The sequence below is a fragment of the Phocoena sinus genome, chromosome 14 (assembly GCF_008692025.1).
Source record: "Phocoena sinus isolate mPhoSin1 chromosome 14, mPhoSin1.pri, whole genome shotgun sequence".
In the NCBI taxonomy this organism is placed as follows: domain Eukaryota; kingdom Metazoa; phylum Chordata; class Mammalia; order Artiodactyla; family Phocoenidae; genus Phocoena; species Phocoena sinus.
Window position 1 is genome coordinate 73,931,406 of NC_045776.1, and position 20,781 is coordinate 73,952,186.

The 20,781-nt window shown below is 41.8% G+C and overlaps 1 protein-coding gene across 9 annotated transcripts in view; it reads right to left on the minus strand.

The window, feature by feature from the left end:
* HECTD4 (HECT domain E3 ubiquitin protein ligase 4) overlaps positions 1–20,781 on the minus strand; it is a 190,588-nt gene that overhangs the window by 39,644 nt on the left and 130,163 nt on the right. For all 9 annotated transcript variants that reach the window (XR_004353147.1, XM_032654317.1, XM_032654314.1 and 6 more), the window contains 11 exons: positions 20,170–20,273; positions 18,839–19,000; positions 18,575–18,723; positions 18,208–18,287; positions 15,990–16,153; positions 13,373–13,610; positions 12,425–12,561; positions 11,810–11,936; positions 4,969–5,106; positions 3,257–3,393; positions 1,488–1,648 (listed from right to left, as the gene is read on the minus strand). Coding sequence is in view for 8 of the 9 variants with exons in the window: in XM_032654317.1 (XP_032510208.1) it covers positions 1,488–1,648; positions 3,257–3,393; positions 4,969–5,106; positions 11,810–11,936; positions 12,425–12,561; positions 13,373–13,610; positions 15,990–16,153; positions 18,208–18,287; positions 18,575–18,723; positions 18,839–19,000; positions 20,170–20,273 (1,597 nt within the window). In the remaining variant the exon portion in view is untranslated. The remainder of the gene's footprint in view (positions 1–1,487; positions 1,649–3,256; positions 3,394–4,968; positions 5,107–11,809; positions 11,937–12,424; positions 12,562–13,372; positions 13,611–15,989; positions 16,154–18,207; positions 18,288–18,574; positions 18,724–18,838; positions 19,001–20,169; positions 20,274–20,781) is intronic.

The following is a 20,781-nucleotide window of genomic DNA, read 5'->3' on the forward strand; positions in this document are numbered from 1 at the left end:
TGCGTGTATATATATTTTTTGGCCGCACTGTGCGGCTTACGGGATCTCAATTCCCTGACCAGGGACTGAACCTGGGCCATGGCAGTGAAAGCCGGGAATCCTAACCACTAGGCCACCAGGGAACTCCCGAATATCAGCAATATTACCAGGCATGTTGCTTATGGTCAAAACCACCCCCAACTGGCAAGCTGTACTGGGAGGGCTGAAAAAAGAGTGCTCTTGGTGGGAAGCTACAGTTTCGGGCTTTCCAGAAAATGGTGACTCTTACTAACTGGGCCTGCCTCTTGCAGAAATCCCTAGAAGCTATGCCTGTGGAGTTGTTACAAAAGATACCGGCTTCTATTTGGGACGTGGGGCTCTCAGCCATCACGTGAACACAGCGACGTTAAGTCTATCCCTCACACCTGGGTTGTCACTGGGTGGGTGGGTGGGGTCAAAGAATAGCCTTTGAACTTCTGTGTGGATGACTATGACTCCTGCTGAAATGTATGCACGACACTTCCCTGTGGCACGCCACGCTTCCCATCCTGGATCCTTCTAGGTGAAGCTAGTGCCAAGTATCGCCTATTTGGGTCTTGTGAATTTGATTGTCAAGTTGAACTTAAGACCACCCAAATGGGGCGGTGAAACATCTGAGTGGAGATGGCAAGGAGGCAGTTGGATACGTCCATCTGGTGTTCCAGGGAGAGGTCTAAGCTGGAGATACACTCAAGTTGCTTCAAAATTGACAATATAATGAGAAGTTACAATGCTATTGGATGAACAGTATGAAAAATAGTTTATGGGAAGTTTTATCAGAGAGCTCCATTTATCATTATATTTTCTTCTGAATTGTTGCAAGAATTTTTATGACTGAAAGAAGGAATTTGCAGGTGCATGTGAGGGAACTTTGCCAGATCTTTAGGATTTAACCCACAGACGGCAGGCACAGGTCCCCTCAGAGACCCCCGCAAAGTGCTGGGCACAAAGGAGCACTCAAGGAGTACCTTGTTAGTTTAACAGAAATGAGCTGGCTGCTCACACAGTGCCTGGACTCCTCTTAGTTGTGCCTTCTTGATTCGGTTTACACTTTAGAACTTTTCCATGTTCTTCAAATCTCCAGACACCCCTCAACACCCCCAACTTACAGCAGAGTATCCATGGCATAGGCCAGGTGATACTGGATCCTGCAACTGTTCTTCCTAACTCTTGCAATTCGCTGTTATCTTTACTAGCTGCCTCTGTCTCTCTCTTAGCTTTGAAAGAAAAGCCTTCTTTGTCAACAATGAATGGCACATGTGATAAAACAGAGTAAGTGGATTTCTGTGACCCGCTAGAAAGAAGGGCTCAATTTTACCTGTGAATTTATTATTTATTTATTTATTAAAAATTTCTGGCCATGCCACGTGGCCTGTGGGATTTTAGTTCCCCAACCAGGGACGGAACCCAGGCCCTCGGCAGTGAGAACTCAGAGTCCTAACCACTGGACTGCCAGGGCATTCCCTTACCTGTGAATTTGAAGGTTGGTATTGTCCAGGGTGACCAGCCCATTGGTGGCAGTCCTTCGGTAGCCTGCCGGGGGCCTTTCCAACATATCAATAGGATACCAGTATCGGACCAGCACACCTTCGCTTCGGAGGTAGGTTTCTACCTGCACCAATTCATTTACCTACAATAGAAAAAGGAAATGTCTATTTGGTTTTTTATGATTTATTTTTATTTATTTCTTTTTATTTATTTGTTTTTTGAGCACTGACTTTTTTCCCCAAGTTTTAAAATACATATGTATACATATAAGACCAAACTTTTATAGCAGTAAATACTAGTTTCATGTCACTGATTGAGGCTAAAAGTTCAAAGATATCTGGATAGTGTATTTAGTTTTTTCATACCAGCTGGAAAAATTTAATTGGTACAATAAATTAAAGAACTTCAATGTAGTCATGAATTAGAAATTTAAAGAGAAGATATATTTCAAGGTATATTTCAAGTAACAGTTCAACATGCATTGTTGCCAGGTAAAATTTATGTTCATTGTTTTTATGTTAATAATTTTGTAAAAGCAGGGAATCTGTCTGATCGCTCTATTTTATTGCTAGGAAAATAAAAATGTAAGCTCATGAATACGCATTCTGGATTCAAATAGCAATGCAATCTTTATTTAGGGACTACTACTGAAACAAAGGGAATCAAACCACTTGAGACATAACAGAATTATTGCTTTAACAAAATGTCTATTTTTCTAATTTTCCTTTCACACGTTTCCATTGCTGAAAAATACTGTCAGTTACGTACTTTCTGATAACCAGAATCACAGCTTGTCTCAGAAGGCAGTGGGAGATTAACAGTATTACTAATGGAATTTTCTACTTGAAAGTTCACCTTAGTAAATCACCAGCCAACAGCCTCTCTTAAAAATGTAATGATTTAAATTATACTCTGGTAAAATGGAGTCAGTTGAAGATGTAAAATTTTCAATTTCAAAGCATTAGTGATACCTAACATTATCTGTATCCGTAGACAGACAGATACCAAAGCTTATCTATGTGGTGATAGATACTTCTATATCTGAGACTCTTAGGCTTGATCTGTGTATTACTTCATCAGTTTTTCCTGCATGGGAAACAGAAATGCAAGCATGTGCATGTAACCTAAGGATTATGTAGTCACAGCCTTCAAACAGCCATCAGGGCCTCTGTTTTCAAAAGAAAGCTTCGGCTTGGCCCTTACTCTCTTCTATTCCTTAGCCCCTGCCACCCCACCCCACCTTAAACCTTGCTGAGCCCCATGAGAGGGCTCTGCAAAGCTGAGAAGAAAACAACTGATCTAGTTTAATACACTCATTTTACAGACGGGGAAACTGAGGCTGCGAGAACCAGTGAGATGACATGATCAAAATCACAAAACTATTTCTTTGAGTCTGTATAACAATCATGACAATGATAGATCATCCATTTATCAAGGCCAACAGGAGAATTTTCCCTTGGAACTTGGTAGACATAAGGTAGGGGCAGCCTGAACATGGTTGACAGCAAAAAACGGCGGCAGCAGCATGGTCTGAAGGCGCTGACAGCACTGAGAGTTAAGAGCTTACGTTCTACAATCAGCGCTGATCTGGGCCCAAGAGAAAATCTCAGGCAAGTCATCTGGCATGACAGCACTCAGCCTGGTTTCTTTATCCCTAATTTGAAGAATAATCTATCTGTATAATCACTTTTTAAGGTATTTGGAGTCTGGGCATGAAAGTCTCAGTGTATATAAAAGGCTGTTCACTCACTGAATCAACATCTAAGACAACTCCATGAAGCCCAAAGGTTTTCAGCATCCCTCGGATGGCAAATTTTGGTAGGGCAGTTCCAACAGTACTGCTGGCTACGTTATTGCTGTCTGGAGAGCGGGTTACTACCGTGAGACCTGAGGAGGGTAGAGGGAAAAGTTTTTTCAGGAGCAAGTACCATTATTATTTTGGGACCCTATATTTTAGGGTCTAAAATAACTCTATGGCATTTACCAATACCCTCAGTTTAGCTATAACCCAAAAGGAACACGGCTCAGTCCAGAAGATAATAAAACAAAGTGTTGTAAGAACTCAGGCAATTCAACAATAAAAAGACAAGCCAAGTAAAAAATGGGCAGAAAATGTGAATAAACATTTTTCTAAAGAGAAAAGATATGCATGAAAAGATGTTCAACATCATTAGTTATTAGAGAAATGCGAGTCAAAGGCACAATGAGACACCACTTCACATCCACTAGGATGGCTATAATCAAAAAACAGGCAATAGTAAGTGTTGGCCAGGATGTAGAGAAATTGGAACCCTCATATGTGCTGATGGGAATGTAAAATAGGGCAATCACTTTGGAAAACCATCTGGCAGTTCCTCAAAAAGTTAGACATAAAGTTACCATATGACCCAGCAATTTCACTCCCACATATATACCCAGGAGGAATGAAAACATGTCCACACAAAAACCTGTACACAAATGTTCATAGCAGCATGATTCATAATAGCCAAAAGGTAGAAGGAACCCAGGTGTCCATCAATTGACGAATGGATAAACAAAATGGGGTACTATCCATACAATGGAATATTATTTTTGCCATAAAAAGAAGTAACAACATGAGCTACAACAGGGATGAATCTTGAAAAATTATGCCATGTGAAGGAGGCCAGACACAAAGGGCTGCACGCTGCATGAGTCCTTTTTTACGAAACGTCCAGACTAAGCAAATCTATAGAGGCAGAAAGTAGATCAGTGGTCGCCAGGGGCTAGTAGGAAGGAGGAATGGGGAGTGGGGAGGGTACAGGATTCCTTTTGGGGGATGAAAATGTTCTGGAATTAGAGGCAATGGTTTGGTGGTTGCACAACTTTGTGAGTATATGAAAACCACTGAAATGTATACTTCAAAAGGGTGAATTTTATGGTATGTGAATTCTCTCTCTCAAAAAAAGAGGAATTAAAAAAGAAAAGTAAATATATATACCTGCCCCTGCCCATGATGTTTGTGAAGGTCTAATAATGAGTTGTTTTATTTCCTTTTTGTGCTTTTCTGTATTTTCATTTCCTCAAGATATGTAGTAGATTTTTAATCAAACGAATAAATACATTGTATAAACTTCCAAAAAGCACAGTACAACCACATGTTCATGGTTTATTAGCTGGGCAGCCAGGACTAAGCCCGAGAGGCCTATCTGCAATCCTCCACCCACGCCCCACTTCTCTCTCAAGTGCCCTATCTCACCCTGCTCATGTGAGTGGTTCTGGGAATGTGGAAGAGGCCCCCAGAGGCCAGACAGCTTCTACTTGTGCCCCACCAGGAAGCCTAGGGCCGCACATGGGAGAGCCTGGAAGAGCTCACATCACCCAGAGTAATGAGAGTCACCCTAGAAGAGCCAGCAGCTGACTGGCTCAAACTCATGCTTGGGAAAACACAACTTCTCATTTCAGAGTAAGTTTAACAGGTGAAGGAAGGGGGGGAAGCAAAACCTTTTCGAACTTTATCAATGGTGAACTTGTTTGCTTCGTCCTTAATGTCTTCAATGGTGGGAAGATAAAGGTCTCTTGGGATGCCACCATTCTCCTCGTAGAGGAATTCAACCGTCTGCCGGGCGATATCCACCATGCCTAAAAAATATAACAGAACCGGTAACTCTCCGAAGAGCACACGATCTTCAGTCCAATCATGACACTGACCCATACTTAAAATGAAGAGATAAGGGGAATTTGTGGGAGTATGTAGCCTTTTGGGAATGGTAATTATGCAGTGTCAGTCAAGTTTAAAATACTCAATACCCTACTTCTAGGCATCTCTCAAATCTCTCCCACAGAAATATAAGCACAAGTGTGTAAAGGTATAAGAACAGTCCCTGCAGCATTGCTGGGAAATATAACAGCAACAAAAAAAGGAAATAATGAAAGTATTCATCGACAGAGAATGGTTAAAAACGATGGTACGTTATTATGTAGTCATTTCATTTCAGTTAAGTCAAGAGAACAAACTATAGGACAAATGGAGAGGAAGAAGAAAGTGAGGGTAGTGTTTTTTTCTTAGTTTATGTATTTTTGTACTGTGTTTGATTATTGTTACAACGAACACATGTTGCTTATTTAACAGAGACAGAGCGCTTCATCAACTTCTTCTATCCAGTACTGGAATTTGCTCTGTCCTTCCTACTCAGAGGGAGAAGATATCATTATATTCAATAGCAACGGCCACAATTAATTAATAAACCAAGTAAATAAATGTCCAAGGCCCTGAAGAAAACAGCACTGCGGGGAGGACAGAGGGGTGGCTGCCACTGCTGCCCCCCACACACCGCTTAAGAGGCTGTGGGTAAAAAACACCTGTTGACAGAATTTGCTTTTAAACAAGGCTTATCTCTATCACACTCATCTACCGCTCCTTTCTTTGCTGGCCTTGCTGTAATGAAAAGGCATAGCAATTTTCTGAGCACAGTTAAGAAGGGGGCTGCCCTTAGAGGAGGATGCGTAGAGAAAGAAGTGTCAGAGAGAATAACAAGAAATGTGGCCTGACAGCAAAATGTGGTTCATGCATACGAAGCAACACTACTTCATAATAGATAGGAGGGGCTTCCCTGGTGGTGCAGTGGTTGAGAGTCCGCCTGCCGATGCAAGGGACACGGGTTCGTGCCTGGGTCCGGGAAGATCCCACATGCCGCGGAGCGGCTGGGCCCGTGAGCCATGGCCGCTGAGCCTGCGCGTCCGGAGCCTGTGCTCCGCAACGGGAGAGGCCACAAGAGTGAGAGGCCCGCGTACCGCAAAAAAAAAAAAAAAAAAAAATCTTCCAACAAACAAAAGCCCAGGACCAGATGGCTTCACAGGCGAATTCTACCAAACATTTAGAGAAGAGCTAATACCTATCCTTCTCAAACTCTTCCAAAACATAGTAGAGGGAGGAACACTCCCAAACTCATTCTACAGGGCCACCATCACCCTGATACCAAAACCAGACAAAGGTGTCACAAAGAAAGAAAATTCCAGGAGAATATCACTGATGAACATAGATGCAAAAATCCTCAACAAAATACTAGCAAAAGAATCCAACAGCACATTGAAAGGATCATACACTATGATCAAGTGGGGTTTATCCCAGGAATGCAAAGATTCTTCAATATACGCAAACCAATCAATGTGATAAACCATATCAACAAATTGAAGAAGAAAAACCATATGATCATCTCAATAGATGCAGAAAAAGCTTTCGACAAAATTCAACACCCATTTATGATAAAAATCCACCAGAAAGTAGGCATAGAGGGAACTTACCTCAACATAATAAAGGCCATATATGACAAACCCACAGCCAACATTGTTCTCAATGGTGAAAAACTGAAACCATGAAACCATTTCCTCTAAGATCAGGAACAAGACAAGGTTGTCCACTCTCACCACTATTATTCAACATAGTTTTGAAAGTTTTAGCCACAGCAATCAGAGAAGAAAAGGAAATAAAAGGAATACAAATTGGAAAAGAAGAAGTAAAGGTGTCACTGTTTGCAGATGACATGATACTATACATAGAACATCCTAAAGATGCCACCAGAAAACTACTAGAACTAATCAATGAATTTAGTAAAGTAGCAGGATACAAAATTAAGGCACAGAAATCTCTTGCATTCCTATACACTAATGATGAAAAATCTGAAAGAGAAATTAAGGAAACACTCACATTTACCATTGCAACAAACAGAATAAAATACCTAGGAATAAACCTACCTAAGGTGACAGAAGACCTGTATGCAGAAAACTATAAGACATTGATGAAAGAAATTAAAGATGATACAAACAGATGGAGAGATATACCATATTCTTGGATTGGAAGAATCAAGATTGTGAAAATGACTATACTACCCAAAGCAATCTACAGATTCAATGCAATCCCTATCAAACTACCAATGGCATTTTTCACAGAACTAGAACAAAAATTTTCACAATTTGTATGGAAACACAAAAGACTCCGAACAGCCAAAGCAATCTTGAGAAAGAAAAACGGAGCTGGAGGAATCAGACTCCCTGACTTCAGACTATACTACAAAGCTACAGTAATCAAGACAGTATGGTACAGGCACAAAAACAGAAATACAGATCAATGGAACAGGATAGGAAGCCCAGAGATAAACCCACACACATATGGTCACCTTATTTTTGAAAAAGGAGGCAAGAGTATATAATGGAGAAAAGACAGCCTCTTCAATAAGTGGTGCTGACAAAATTGGACAGCTACACGTAAAAGAATGATATTAGAACACTCCCTAACACTGTATACAACAATAAACTCAAAATGGATTAAAGACATTAATGTAAGGCTAGACACCATCAAACTCTTAGAGGAAAACATAGGCAGAACACTCTATGACATAAATCCCAGCAAGATCCTTTTTGACCCACCTCCTAGAGAAATGGAAATAAAAACAAAAATAAACAAATGGGACCTAATGAAACTTCAAAGCTTTTGCACAGCAAAGGAAACCATAAATAAGACTAAAAGACAACCCTCAGAATGGGAGAAAATATTTGCAAATGAAGCAACTGACAGAGGATTAATCTCCAAAATTTACAAGCAGCTCATGCAGCTCCATGTCAAAAAAATCAAACAACCCAATCCAAAAATGGGCAGAAGACCTAAATAGATATTTCTCCAAAGAAGATACATAGATTGCCAACAAACACATGAAAGGATGCTCAACATCACTAATCATTAGAGAAATGCAAATCAAAACTACAATGAGGTATCACCTTACACCAGTCAGAATGGCCATCATCAAAAAATCTATAAACAATAAATGCTGGAGAGGGTGTGGAGAAAAGGGAACCCTCTTGTGCTGTTGGTGGGAATGTAAATTGATACACCCACTATGGAGGACAGTATGGACGTTCCTTAAAAAAGTAAAAATAGAACTACCATATGACCCAGTAATCCCACTGCTGGGCATATACGCTGAGAAAACCATAATTCAAAAAGAGTCATGTACCACAATTGTTCATTGCAGCTCTATTTACAACAGCCAGGACATGGAAGCAACCTAAGTGTCCACTGACAGATGAATGGATAAAGAAAATGTGGCACATATATACAATGGAATATTACTCAGCCATAAAAAGAAACGAAATTGAGTTATTTGTAGTGAGGTGGATGGACCTAGAGTCTGTCATACAGAGTGAAGTAAGTCAGAAAGAGAAAAACATATACCATATGCTAACACATATATATATGGAATCTAAAAAAAAAAAGGTTCTGAAGAAGCTAGCGGCAGGACAGGAATAAAGACGCAGATGTAGAGAATGGACTTGAGGACACAGGGATGGGGAAAGGTAAGCTGGGACGAAGTGAAAGAGTGGCATGGACATATATATACCAAATGTAAAATAGATAGCTAGTGGGAAGCAGCCGCATAGCGCAGGGAGATCAGCTCGGTGCTTTGTGACCACCTAGAGGGGTGGGATAGGGAGGGTGGGAGGGAGATGCAAGAGGGAGGAGATATGGGGATATATGTATAGCTGATTCACTTTGTTATACAGCAGAAACTAACACACCATTGTAAAGCAGTTATACTCCAATAAAGATGTTAAAAAAAATTTTTTAATGAAAATATTGAGCAATCAAAAAAATTTCACATAATAAAAAGTTTTCAAAAGATTGAAAAAAAAAAGAACTGTGGCCTGATATCGAAGATTATGGAAAAATAGTCTTTTGCAACATTTTCCAGAGGAATTGGGATAGGAGAAAAAAGTACTCTGCTGTCTACTAAGCAGGAATCTGGGACTATGGGGAGAATGTAAAATTAAAGCACGCACAGCACCGAGATGGTTTCATTGCCCTTCTTGGGGTCCTGACAACAGGAGGCTGACCCACCCTCACAGAGGTTGTCCTTTGAGCACTAGAGCCATCTCCCTGTTCTCGTTTCAGCCTTTGCCCCGGTTATATTGAAGGAGACTGTGTTTGAAAGGTAAATATTTTATGTTTAAATTAACATAGTTCAGATGATCTGGCATGGCCATGTGGATGGGTCCCGAGAAGACGCCTTGGCAACTGTGTCAGAGGCCAGAGGTATTTCTGGGTGACTCAGGAGGCCAGGAATCATCGGTCTGGCTCTGGTCTGGCAGCCACCTTTGGATAATCAAATTTCCTGCTGTGCTGTCCACATTTTCCCTCCTGCAAACTGGGAGCAGAGAAGGAGAAGGCACACTTGGCCACAGACATTCAGGACGGCTCTGGGACCAAATGGTAAAAGAAAGAGACATCCTGAGTTAAGCAGAACTTATGTGAAAATAAAGGCACAGTAACCCATGATCATATACAAGAGCTTTCCACCCTTATACTGTAAAGACTCTTTCTCCCTTTCCTACTCTCCCAGAGCAGCAAGAAGCACCAGTCTCCCTCAACAGCTAGTGCCTCCTGTTTCTAAACACAGCACTGCTTTTGCTGAATTAGTCCCAGGTCTCGGCTTCAATACTATGTTGTGAGAGGGGCCAAGCTAGACTGGGCACCCCAGTTATACCCACGGCGGTCTCCTGATCAACCTCACAGCCCTTCCCACAACGTAGTGCGTCATTTCATTACCTATTTCCTACTAGGATGTGAGCTCTGGGAGAAGGAAGCATCTGTGTCTTGCTCGCAGGATAGTCTTTAATCCCTAGCAAATGGCTTGACCCTGGGAGGCACGTGTTGCATGTGTGAACAAGTAAGTGGATGAACCGCTGACTGAATAAATACAACTGAAACAAAGCCTCCCAACTCTGAAAGCCACTGACCCGCTCTGGTGCTTCAAGGCATCACACTGATTAAGGAAAGTCATCTGAAAACAAGATGAGGTCTATTCTGCAGTCTGAAAAGGCATTTTTTTTCAGACGTTGAGAGTGAACGGAGACGAACGAATTCTCTATCTGTAGGATCTACTACAGCAGATCATGTTGCTCCTTTGTTTAAAACCTCCCAAAGGCTCCCCATTTTACACGGAATAAAATCCAAAGTCCTTGCCGAGGCTGCCACTTCTCCCTGCTTCCTCTCATCTCTTTCCTGCTGCTCCCCCATCACCCTCTCCTCTTCAGAGACACTGGCTTGGCCTCGCTGCCATTCCCTCAATCACACAACTTGACTCCCACCCGAGGATCTTCCTAATGTTGCTCTCGCTGCCTGAAACCCTTAGGACAGAAGAAAAAAGAATATTAATTATCTGTCCTGGTTTGGGTCGGCAGCTAAAAGAGGGCTCTGATAAGAGCAGAAAGCAATTACACCATGTCATAGGATGTGTGGCTATTCCCACAGGTTAAGTATAAACACGATCATTCCACTGTCATAGGTCTTAGCTTTGGGGACAGAAAGCATAAAAGAAAAAAGAAAACATATATATACACATGCACACACACAGAGACACACACACACACACACAGATTAGTCCTGACACCAACGTGAGAAAAAGGAATTACTCAGCTATCGCTGGAATCAGGGATTCGGTATATCAGTTGGTCAAGAAATAAGGTCTTTTGGTGGTTCTTCTCCTTACTTGTTCCTAGTCTCAGTCAGGACAAAAGTTAAGAGGAGAAAGAGCAAATACTATCTCCTTACACCACCTCTGACTGCCACAATGATGAAAGAAAACCCAACTGATGCTCCACTGGAAGGGCAGCTGTGCCTCTTGGGAAAAGGCATCTCTGCATCTCCCAAAGCAGGTGTTTCACAGATGAGGAGAAGCCTGAAAACAGAAATCAGCTATCTACACTTAAGACTCCCTAACAATCCACTGTCTGCAGTCAAACTTTGCACTATTCCATGTGCCCAGTGGGAGAAAAATCTCACCATCATCATTGTTACTGTGACATTTAGAACTACATTAACTGAATGCGGACCATATGCCGGACGCTGTTATTAAAAGCTTTATCTTATTAACTTGTTAATTTTTCATATACATATGAGGTGGTTACCATTACTGATTCCATTTTAAAGGTCAGAGAAGTCTAGAAAGGTTAAGTAACTCTCCCAAGGTCACAAAGCTGGTAAACAGCACAGGTGTGACTTCAGAGCCCAAGCCATTAACCATCAGGCCATCCAGCTTCCTAGTATAACCATGCCAGCTTCATTCTAGCAGCCCATCAACCCAAAATACTGGGTCCAACTGACAAGCAAAGAAAAGCCTAGCAAAGAAAGCAAAAGACCATAGAGTTCAGTAAAGGCCCAGGCAGAAGACATTGTTAAGCCTGGCCCAACTTTAGATGAGCCCCTCTTTTCTGATTTACGTCCTGAGTTTCATCTAAACACATCTCTTCGAGTCATGAAGTGAGTTCCCCAGGAAAACATAAAGCACCAGACCTAGTTGTAAAGCACCCTTTATCTGGTCCAGACCCGATTTCCGCTCTGCTTCATTGCGGAAGCGTCTTCGGATAGTAGGAAAAACCTTGGTCTCCCATGCTTTCACCAGCAGAGCGTAGTGGTCCTCCTGGAAGGAGAAGGCAGACGTGAACAGGGAAGGAATGCTTTGTGCAACAATCAGTCCTTCCCTGACTTACAGCTCTCACCCTGAGGTCTTCACCCCCGTCAAATGCCAGTGACAGAAACACACTATGCAGACCACCAAGCTAACTACACCCTCAGAAGCCAGGGGAGGCAACGGATGGCCTAAGGCAAGCTCTTCCTTTCCCTCTAAAGCCATATAAACGCTTCACATGATCGACAAGTTTACTGCTGAATTACTATCAGAGTACTTCATTTCTCCAACATCCGGATCGCTACTGGGCAATGGAACCAAACAGATATGGCTACTGATATGTGGTTTAGAAAAATGAATACCCCAGAGCCACTGTTCCAACACAATGACAGAACCGAAAGCGTAACAACTCTAGCCTTGCACGCTCAGATCAAAATATTCCTCGTGGCTCGTCCTGGTCACCAGGGAGCTACGCAAATGCTCTTAAGTGGGGCTCTTACCTGTGGGATGTCATCGTCATCATCGTCATCGCTTTCGTCATCTGCAATGGGGGGCGGATGGGGGTCTGGGCCAGAGGTGATGAAATTTTCATAGCTGAGCTCTACTTTATAATGACAGGAAGTGTCACTATCGTATTCTGTAACAAAGCACAATGACAGTGAATTCTAGGCAAGAGCACATGAACTTCTTACCCTTAGACCAGATTCTCCTAATTTGTGTGATAGAAAGACTCTTAGTTCTTGGAGAAATTTTAAAGCAAGACTCTTAGTTCTTGGAGAAATTTTAAAGCTCAGTATCAAGGAATAACTAATCATCTATCATTTCCTATTTGGGAATCTTAAAATAGTTTTTATGGGCATAATTCATTCAACTCAGAGAAGACTTTGGAAGGTTTTTCATCATGATAAAGAATTAGACAGACTCTTAAAATGATTTTCAAACCAGTATCTCAAAGGCCAAATATGGCTGCAGACATCTCATTTCGGGAAGCTCACTTTTATTCAATCTTATTATAAAAATTTTCAAATTACCAGGAATGTTTTTTAGTGCACACCTATACACCCATCACCTAGATTCCACAATTAACATTTTATTATTCTTTGATGGCTTCAGTTTTTAAAAAGTTTAAAAAACGATTAACTTTTAAAATTAGGAGATTTTATGTAAAATTCTGGGGCTCTTAGCTGTCTTATAAAAGTAGACAATCTTTCAGACTTGCATTTCCATGTGGCAATATTGTGCTGGCCCTGAGTCGCGGGCAGGCTTCCTGTATGTGGGGGACGCGCTTTCTAGCCTGCCATGCTTCCTCCTGCTCCCCATTTTGTTTCACCGGGCCTGTTACCCCATTACCAGTGGGCACTGGGGTATGTCCAAGTTAAATGGATTTATGGAATTAACAGCATTCGCATTCCCAGGAAGCAGTGGGGCGTTTAGAGGAGGTGGCTTACGTTGCTGAGCAGTGGCCACGGCAGCAATCCGGCACGGTGGCCCGTGAGTGCCCGGGTCTGATGCAATACTGGTGCCAGCATCATTGTCACTGTCAGATGCCATGGCAAAGGGCAGGGCCTCGAAGTTAGCGCTGATCTCCTCTGCCAGGTCGGTGCACAGGTCGGCAGCGTTGCGGTGGGCCTGCCCTTCAGCATAGGCAAATGGGCGGGAGCCAAAGTTAGCTCGCGTCTTGGTGTTCTGGAAAGGAGACCAAAGAAAAGACTTGAAAGGACTTAGGTTTATTTATGCATTCATTTCTAACCCCTCGAGGTGAACTTCACGGAGAGTCTGTGAACCCAGGGAGAGGGGCTGGTTCACCCGTGGACGCCGGCGCTTCGAGCTCTGCACGGCCCCCACTGTCCCTCGCCTGGCACTCACGCTCTTTGCTGCTCAAACGCAGTGACCTTTCTTGTTTCCAGCACTGTTCCTTTCTACCTGATGCCACTGCTCATGCTGTTCCCTTCACCTGGAACATTCTTTCCTCCAATTTTGTCCATTTAAACTGGTTAATATTCCAGACCTGGCTCAAACATCACTTCTTCAGGGTAATGGGGATGTGATCAGATTTGCTTGGTACTTGCTTCCATAAAGTCTACGATTTTCAATCATATTGTGATGATTAATTTTAAGTGTCAGCTTGACTGGCCACGGGGTGCTAGATTAAACATTATTATTGCTGGGTGTGTCTGTGAGATTAGCATTTGAATCGGTGGACATAGTAGATGGCCCTCCCCAGTGTAAGTGGGTACCATCCAATCCGTTGAGGGTCTGAATAAAACAAGAGGCAGAGGAAGGAGGAATTAAACCCTTTTTCCCTGCACCACTGCTTGAGCTAGGATATCTCATCCCATCTTCTCTTGCCCTCCCTTGGACACAGACTGAATCACACCACCGGCTCTCCTGGGTCCCTGGCCTACAGACAGCAGGTCATGAGACTTCTCAGTCTCCATACTAACAGGAGTCAATTCCTCAAAATAAATCTCCCCTCCCACCTCTGTCTACACACACACACACTCTCTCTCTCTCTCTCTCTGTGTGTGTATATATATATATATATATAGCTCCTATTGTGGGGTGTTTTTTTGTTTTGTTTTGTTTTTTGCCACACCACGTGGTATGTGGGATCTTAGTTCCCCTGACCAGGAATGGAACCCGTGCTCCCTGCAGTGGAAGCATGGAGTCTTCACCACTGGACCGCCAGAGAAGTCCCCCTGTCCTATTGGTTCTGTTTCTCTGGAGAACCTTGACTGATACACACAGTGTTTATTAGTTTGTGATTATATACATACACATATATATTTATGCAAATGTTTGACTAATGTCTGACTCCTCCAACTGGTTTTAACTTCATGAAGACAAAGGCCATAACTGTTTTGCTCATTGTTATTATATGTCCAGAGCTTAGCACACTACTTAATACATAGTAGGTACTCAATAAATATTGGCTGAATAGAACAGGCTGCCTTAAATTATTGACATCTTTAATTCACTGCACAAAGTGAGAAAAGATGCTACTATCAGAGGCATGGTACAGGGCCAGATTCTACAAGATCTTCTAAGTCATTATAAAGACTTGGGCCTTTACAACATAGACATGGGAAGCCACTGACTTGTTGAGAGTAGAGGAGTGACATGATCTAACCAACATTTTTAAGGAATCACTGTGGCTGCTGTGTTGAAAAGATGTGTAAAAGGGCAAGAACTAAGGGGCTGGTAGGGAAGGGAGATAGAGGAATATTGTAACATGCTACCCAGAAGATAAGGGTGGCTGGGCCATGACTTAAGTGGTCAGATTCCAGATACATTTTGAAGGTAGGGTCAACAAGGTTTGCTGACAGACTGGATGTGGAGCAGGAAGAAAAGAGAAGTCAAGAAGGATGCCAAGGTTTTTGGCCTTAGCAACTGCAAGGATGGAGGTGCCACTTCCCAAGACAAGGAAGGCTAGGGAAGAAGCAGGTTAGGGTATGGGGCAGAGTTAGGCTCAGTTTTAACTTTGACATGTCAATGGAACATCTATTTCTAAATGTTGCCTAGACTGCTGAATATTTGTGTCTGGAATTTAGGGAGAGATCTGGGCTGGAGATAAGGATTTGGGAGCTACCGCCCTGTAGTAAGTAGTAATGTTTCACAGAACATTAACTGTTAATAGATGCTCCTTTAAAAAAAAAAAGAGTTCCATGATTAAGTATATGTGCAGGGATGCTGGGTTAAATAAAGTTGAAGTTTTGAATCTTTACCGAAGGATTCCTCTGAGCTTCTGACATACGAAAGTGACCCGAGACGGTCACGTTCAAAACTTATTTAATGACAGACTCATTTTACTGCCATTGGAAAGAACACTAGTGTCCCTTGCATTATAGTTTTGGAAAGACTGCCAGAAGGAAGTCAAAGCAGTTAAGCACTCAGGTTCAATGCAAAGGAAGGACCCACTTCTTCAGGTTTGTTTGTGGTTCCTTCTGTTATCAGGTACCACACGTTACGTCAACAAGGCCACGTTTGGTGTCTTTAATTTTTCCATTCTTGATGGAATAAATTACTGAAGAGAATTTTGTTTCCTTTCCCAAAAAGATAACCTGCCTTTTTCTGAATGTGAACCACAGGCCACATCCCACCCGAGACATCTTCAAGATACGGTGAGAGGCGCTGCCCACAGTATGTGAAGTACACTCGGCCTTTGGCTGGCTGCCCTGGAGGAGGAGGCGTTCCCTCGGTTCTCTCCCAGCCAATTCCTGCCACGTCACCTAGGGCAGAGAACAGGACGGAAACAACACTTTTTTTTTCCCTTTTATTGACTATTAACTAAACTTTCAATTTGCAACTGGCATGAGACTACATATCATTGACTATCTTGGCTTTTATTTATTCATGCCATCAGTTACAGCTGAAAAAGACATGGAGTACCTTGTATTTATATATAGAGAGAGTAACACAATAGAAATAAACAATTTCTGTTTAGAAGAACAAAAATACCTAGTGTCTGAGGTTAAGTTATTTACCACAATTACACATTAAATTTAGCTTTTATTTTCCAGGCAGCCAAGACAAAAAGGGAAAACACTGGGTATGATTTTTTTTGGGGGGGGGTATGATTTTTTAATAGAGGAATACAAGTTTTTCTCTTTTGACACGTACCAGATTACTTATGCATAAAGGTAAAAAGGTAATATTTTCTCAGTAAGTTTGCAGAAGACTTAGAAAGGATCTAAAAAAATATAATTTTAAACTCAACCTACAATGTAAGCTAAACATACACCATTAAATCACACTCTGTCCCCTTACTTACGTGTATTTAAGGCATTTTTGCAGGAAGTGAAGATCATATAAGCCAAGCTGTTTTCTGATGAAGTGACTAGATATTGTGGTAGAACTTAAAGAACCAAGGGGACCATATCCACCACATCAGCACTACTAGAGGCTGTCTCAGGCAAGCTGCTAGCACACGTAGCTTTAAAATTAACCTTTTGTAAAATCTCCAATAAGCGCATGAAGTTCTGTGATTCTGTTTTTGATCAGAGTCTCATATGATTTTGAAACCACTAGGCTGGCCTTCCCAATGGCTGGGGACTTGTCACTGTTCACTATGGCACCCGAAGGGCCCAGAAGAGGGCCCAACATGTAGGAGATGCTCAAAGAGTATCTGCTGATCAACAGACACTGAAAATGTTGGTACAGAGATTGGGATCCTGTTGTAATAAGTGCGTTCCTGAATCCTATTCCCACACAGACACATTTCTCTGAGAAAGGGGTGGTATGTTTGCTTGAGGTCTGGTCCAAAATATTCTCAAAAACTATGATCAAACAAAATAACAATCAACTATAACAAATGAATAGAACGCCCACTATGGATCCCCTGCTGTCTCTACTACCCCTCGCTCAGTTGAGATTACAGAGCTGTCTCCATAAAGTAAGAGAGAAACAACTTGCCAGGAAGTAATTTCCAAGGCATAACTTGACCATAACTAAAAATACCATGCTCACTGGAAAAGTGCAATTTAATAAACAGCTCCCTCAAGGATAAGCAAAATTACCCCCCAGACTGCTACAAGAAGTTATCTATTGGGTTCAGTGACTTAGTAACCCCTATGCAAGCATCCAAGATCATCTGTTATATTTAATAATTTCAGTTTTATCAGAGATGATGCTAAGATGTACTGTCTGAAAATAAGTAGCCAACATGTTTGGCTGCTTCTAATGTCAAGAGGACAGTGTCTATATTTTGCTACTTCTGGAGCAGGTAGGACTGATCCCAATTCATCTACTATTACAGATGAAGTTAGTTATATGGAGGCTTAAAAAGAAGAGGGGAAAGATTTTCTTTTCATTGAATTGACTATGTGACTGAAACATCTGGGCAGAAGATGTGCTGAAGCTGGACCAGATGTTTAGGCTACCAAGAGCAAAGTCTACAGCATGTATCTTTACCTATTGATAATGAATTTCTTGAGTGCCTCAAGGCAACTGGTAGAGGGTTTTTTTTTAAGCTATTCATCAATGAAAAGCTGATGAAAGACCAAATTTTGGAGAAAAGCAAAATCTCAGATTCTTCTAATGATGGAGGAACGAAAGTCAATGTGACTCCTAAGTTACCAGATGGAGGCTTTAAGGAGAACAGTGCCTCATAAAATGAGAGGTTTTGTGTAAACTAGGGGACAACAATGACAAGTATTTCATTTTCACTGGAAGACAGTGTCCGTTTTCAGTTGCCAAGTTTCATTAATTTTAACCTATTTTGACCCAGACCTGGGAACAACAGAAATACACAGGGTTAAAAAAAAAAAACTCCCACCGCACGCACCAGGAGAGAGAGTCACGTCTAAGCGAACGCTCTTCCACTGTAATAAACTGGAGCCGTTGTAGTGCACGGCTCGGCCATTGCTGTGAAAAAAACAAAGAGAAGTCAAAGACAAGGCTAATCAGGCAACACAGAGGAAGGTAAGTAGTGAACAGTAGCATGAGAGTAATCAGAAGAGAAATCCTAAGAGCTACTCTCATTCACTAAATATGAGTATATTTCCAGCTGGTATTTTCTACATTTTTTAGAGTAGAGATTAAAATGATATTACTTTAGTTTTAAAACACCCACATGAAAAAAAAAAAAAAACCCACCCACATCCACTACTTTTTTTTTTTTTTTTTTAATAACAGCGTTAGTAGCCACTTACTTATGGAAAAGACAAGTGCCCACTGGATTAGTCCAAGCCCCGTCTCTTTTCTCTGCTTCTGTAGCAAAGCCAAAGGAAACTATTGGTCCAGTGTCATCATCACTATCTCCATAGGAAACAATTTCAATTTCCCAGTAGAAAGATGGGGCCTGAAGAAACACAAGAAGTGCGCAATCAGAGGGCTCACTGTGGGCCCTTGAACTTCCTCTTTCTCTCACATTTGAAGGAAAGAGGCAGAAGACAGTATGTCATGTGATTTCTCACCTGAATGGGCAGTGGTGAGGTGGCATAGATAAATGTGCCCCGGGGCAGACCGCCCCCAGCGCTGGGGTCAGCAAGGAAGGTGACGGAAGTGAGGTGCGATGAGAACATGCAGGCTCGGACAGGTGGAAATACTCGTGAGGGGCTCCACGTAATCTCTTTGGGCTGCATTGGGGAAAGACACCCTCATTCAATAGAATTGCAAACACAAAATGGAGATGTTGAGATTTCAGGTGACATTTCTTCTTTTACAGATTTTTAACTTTCTTATCTTGAAATAATTTCAAAGCTACAGAAAAACTGCAAGAATACAACAACTTTTGTATACTCTTACCTAGATGCACTGATTTTTTTCTGATAAAATTCACATAACGTACAATTCACCCAGTTAAAGTGTACAATTTAATGGTTTTTAGTATATTCACGGAGTTGTGCAACCATCACCACAATCTAATTTTAGAACATTTCTGTCCCCCTTAAAAGAAATGGTACCCATTAGAAGTCAATTCCCACCCTTCTCTCCTTCCCAGTCCCTGGCAACTACTTATCTGCCTGTTTTCTGTCTCTATGGATTTGCCTGCTCTGGACATCACAAGAAATGGAATCATACAATATGTGGTCTTTTGTGACTGGCTTCTTTCACTTAGCATAATTCAAGGTTTATCCATATTGTAGCATGTATTACCACTTCATTAATTTTAAAGGCTGAGTAATATTCCATTGTATGAATATACCCATTTTACGCATTCATTCATCAGCTGATGGACATTTACGTTATTTCTATTTTTCAGCTATTATGAATCATGCTGCTAAGAACATTCACAGAATGCCAATATTGAACATTTTTGCCTCTTTTGCTTTTTTTTTTCCCCCAGTGTAACTTGTTTTTCCCCGTGAGTCTGCTTTTTCTTTTGTTTTATTCACTAGTTTGTTGTATATTTTAGATTGCACATATAAGTGATATCACTCAGTACTGACTTTCTCTGTGCCACTTTGGCTTTTTAGTCACTCTTTCTCTCTATGTATACTTATTATTACGAGATGAACTATAGATCTAATTTCAAAAACGTTTTCTTTTTCTGTTATTGATAACATAGAAATTATTTACAAATCAATGAGTTCTGCTCCCCTGCTATAATCTTTCGATACTCAGAATGACAAATCAACGTGCTTTGACATTCAAGGATGAGAGTATGTCACTGCAGAGCATACACCTCCAAATGGCTTTGCAAACACCCATTCTCAGTGCCATTAACATGCTGCTTGGCATTCTGTAATTCTTCAGGCGCGTGCTGCAGACAGGCAGCAGGTGTGGGACACTGCAGAGGGCTCACCTGTCTCCGGTCAGCCTGCAGTGGAGGTGGCGGGGGCCGAGCACAGTCCCGGTAGAGCATCCTCAGCCGTTCACACTGCACTTCCACAACTGCCAGTCGCTCTCCTGGAGGGGGAGACATTGAATAAGTGAAAATAAGTCCTACAACTCCTGAGAGGGCTCCAACTCTTTTGGAGTAGGGTCAGAGCAATAAAATGCTTACAAAAGATTACTCAAATTCTTACAAAAGAGCAAATACCCTGAGACATCTTTGTCTACTACGTGTAGCTCAGCAGCAAAGCAATGGGGTCAAGTGCACAGGCTCTGGCGTTAGGCTGCCTGGATTCAGAATCTGGCTCCATTACTTGATATTTACCATCTCACTTCCAATATAGGCGTAATAATAGTACCTGTGCCTCACAGGGTGGTTGTGAAGATGAGCTAAAATAACACAAGTAGAGCCTTTAGCCAAGTCCCTGGCACAGGGCAAACACTCAATAAATGAAAGCTCTTATTATCATCTATTAAATGAAAACTACTATTTTTTTTAAAATTTATTTTTGGCTGCGTTGGGTCTTCGTTGCTGTGTGCAGGCTTTCTCTAGTTTCAGCGAGCGGGGGCTACTCTTCGTTGA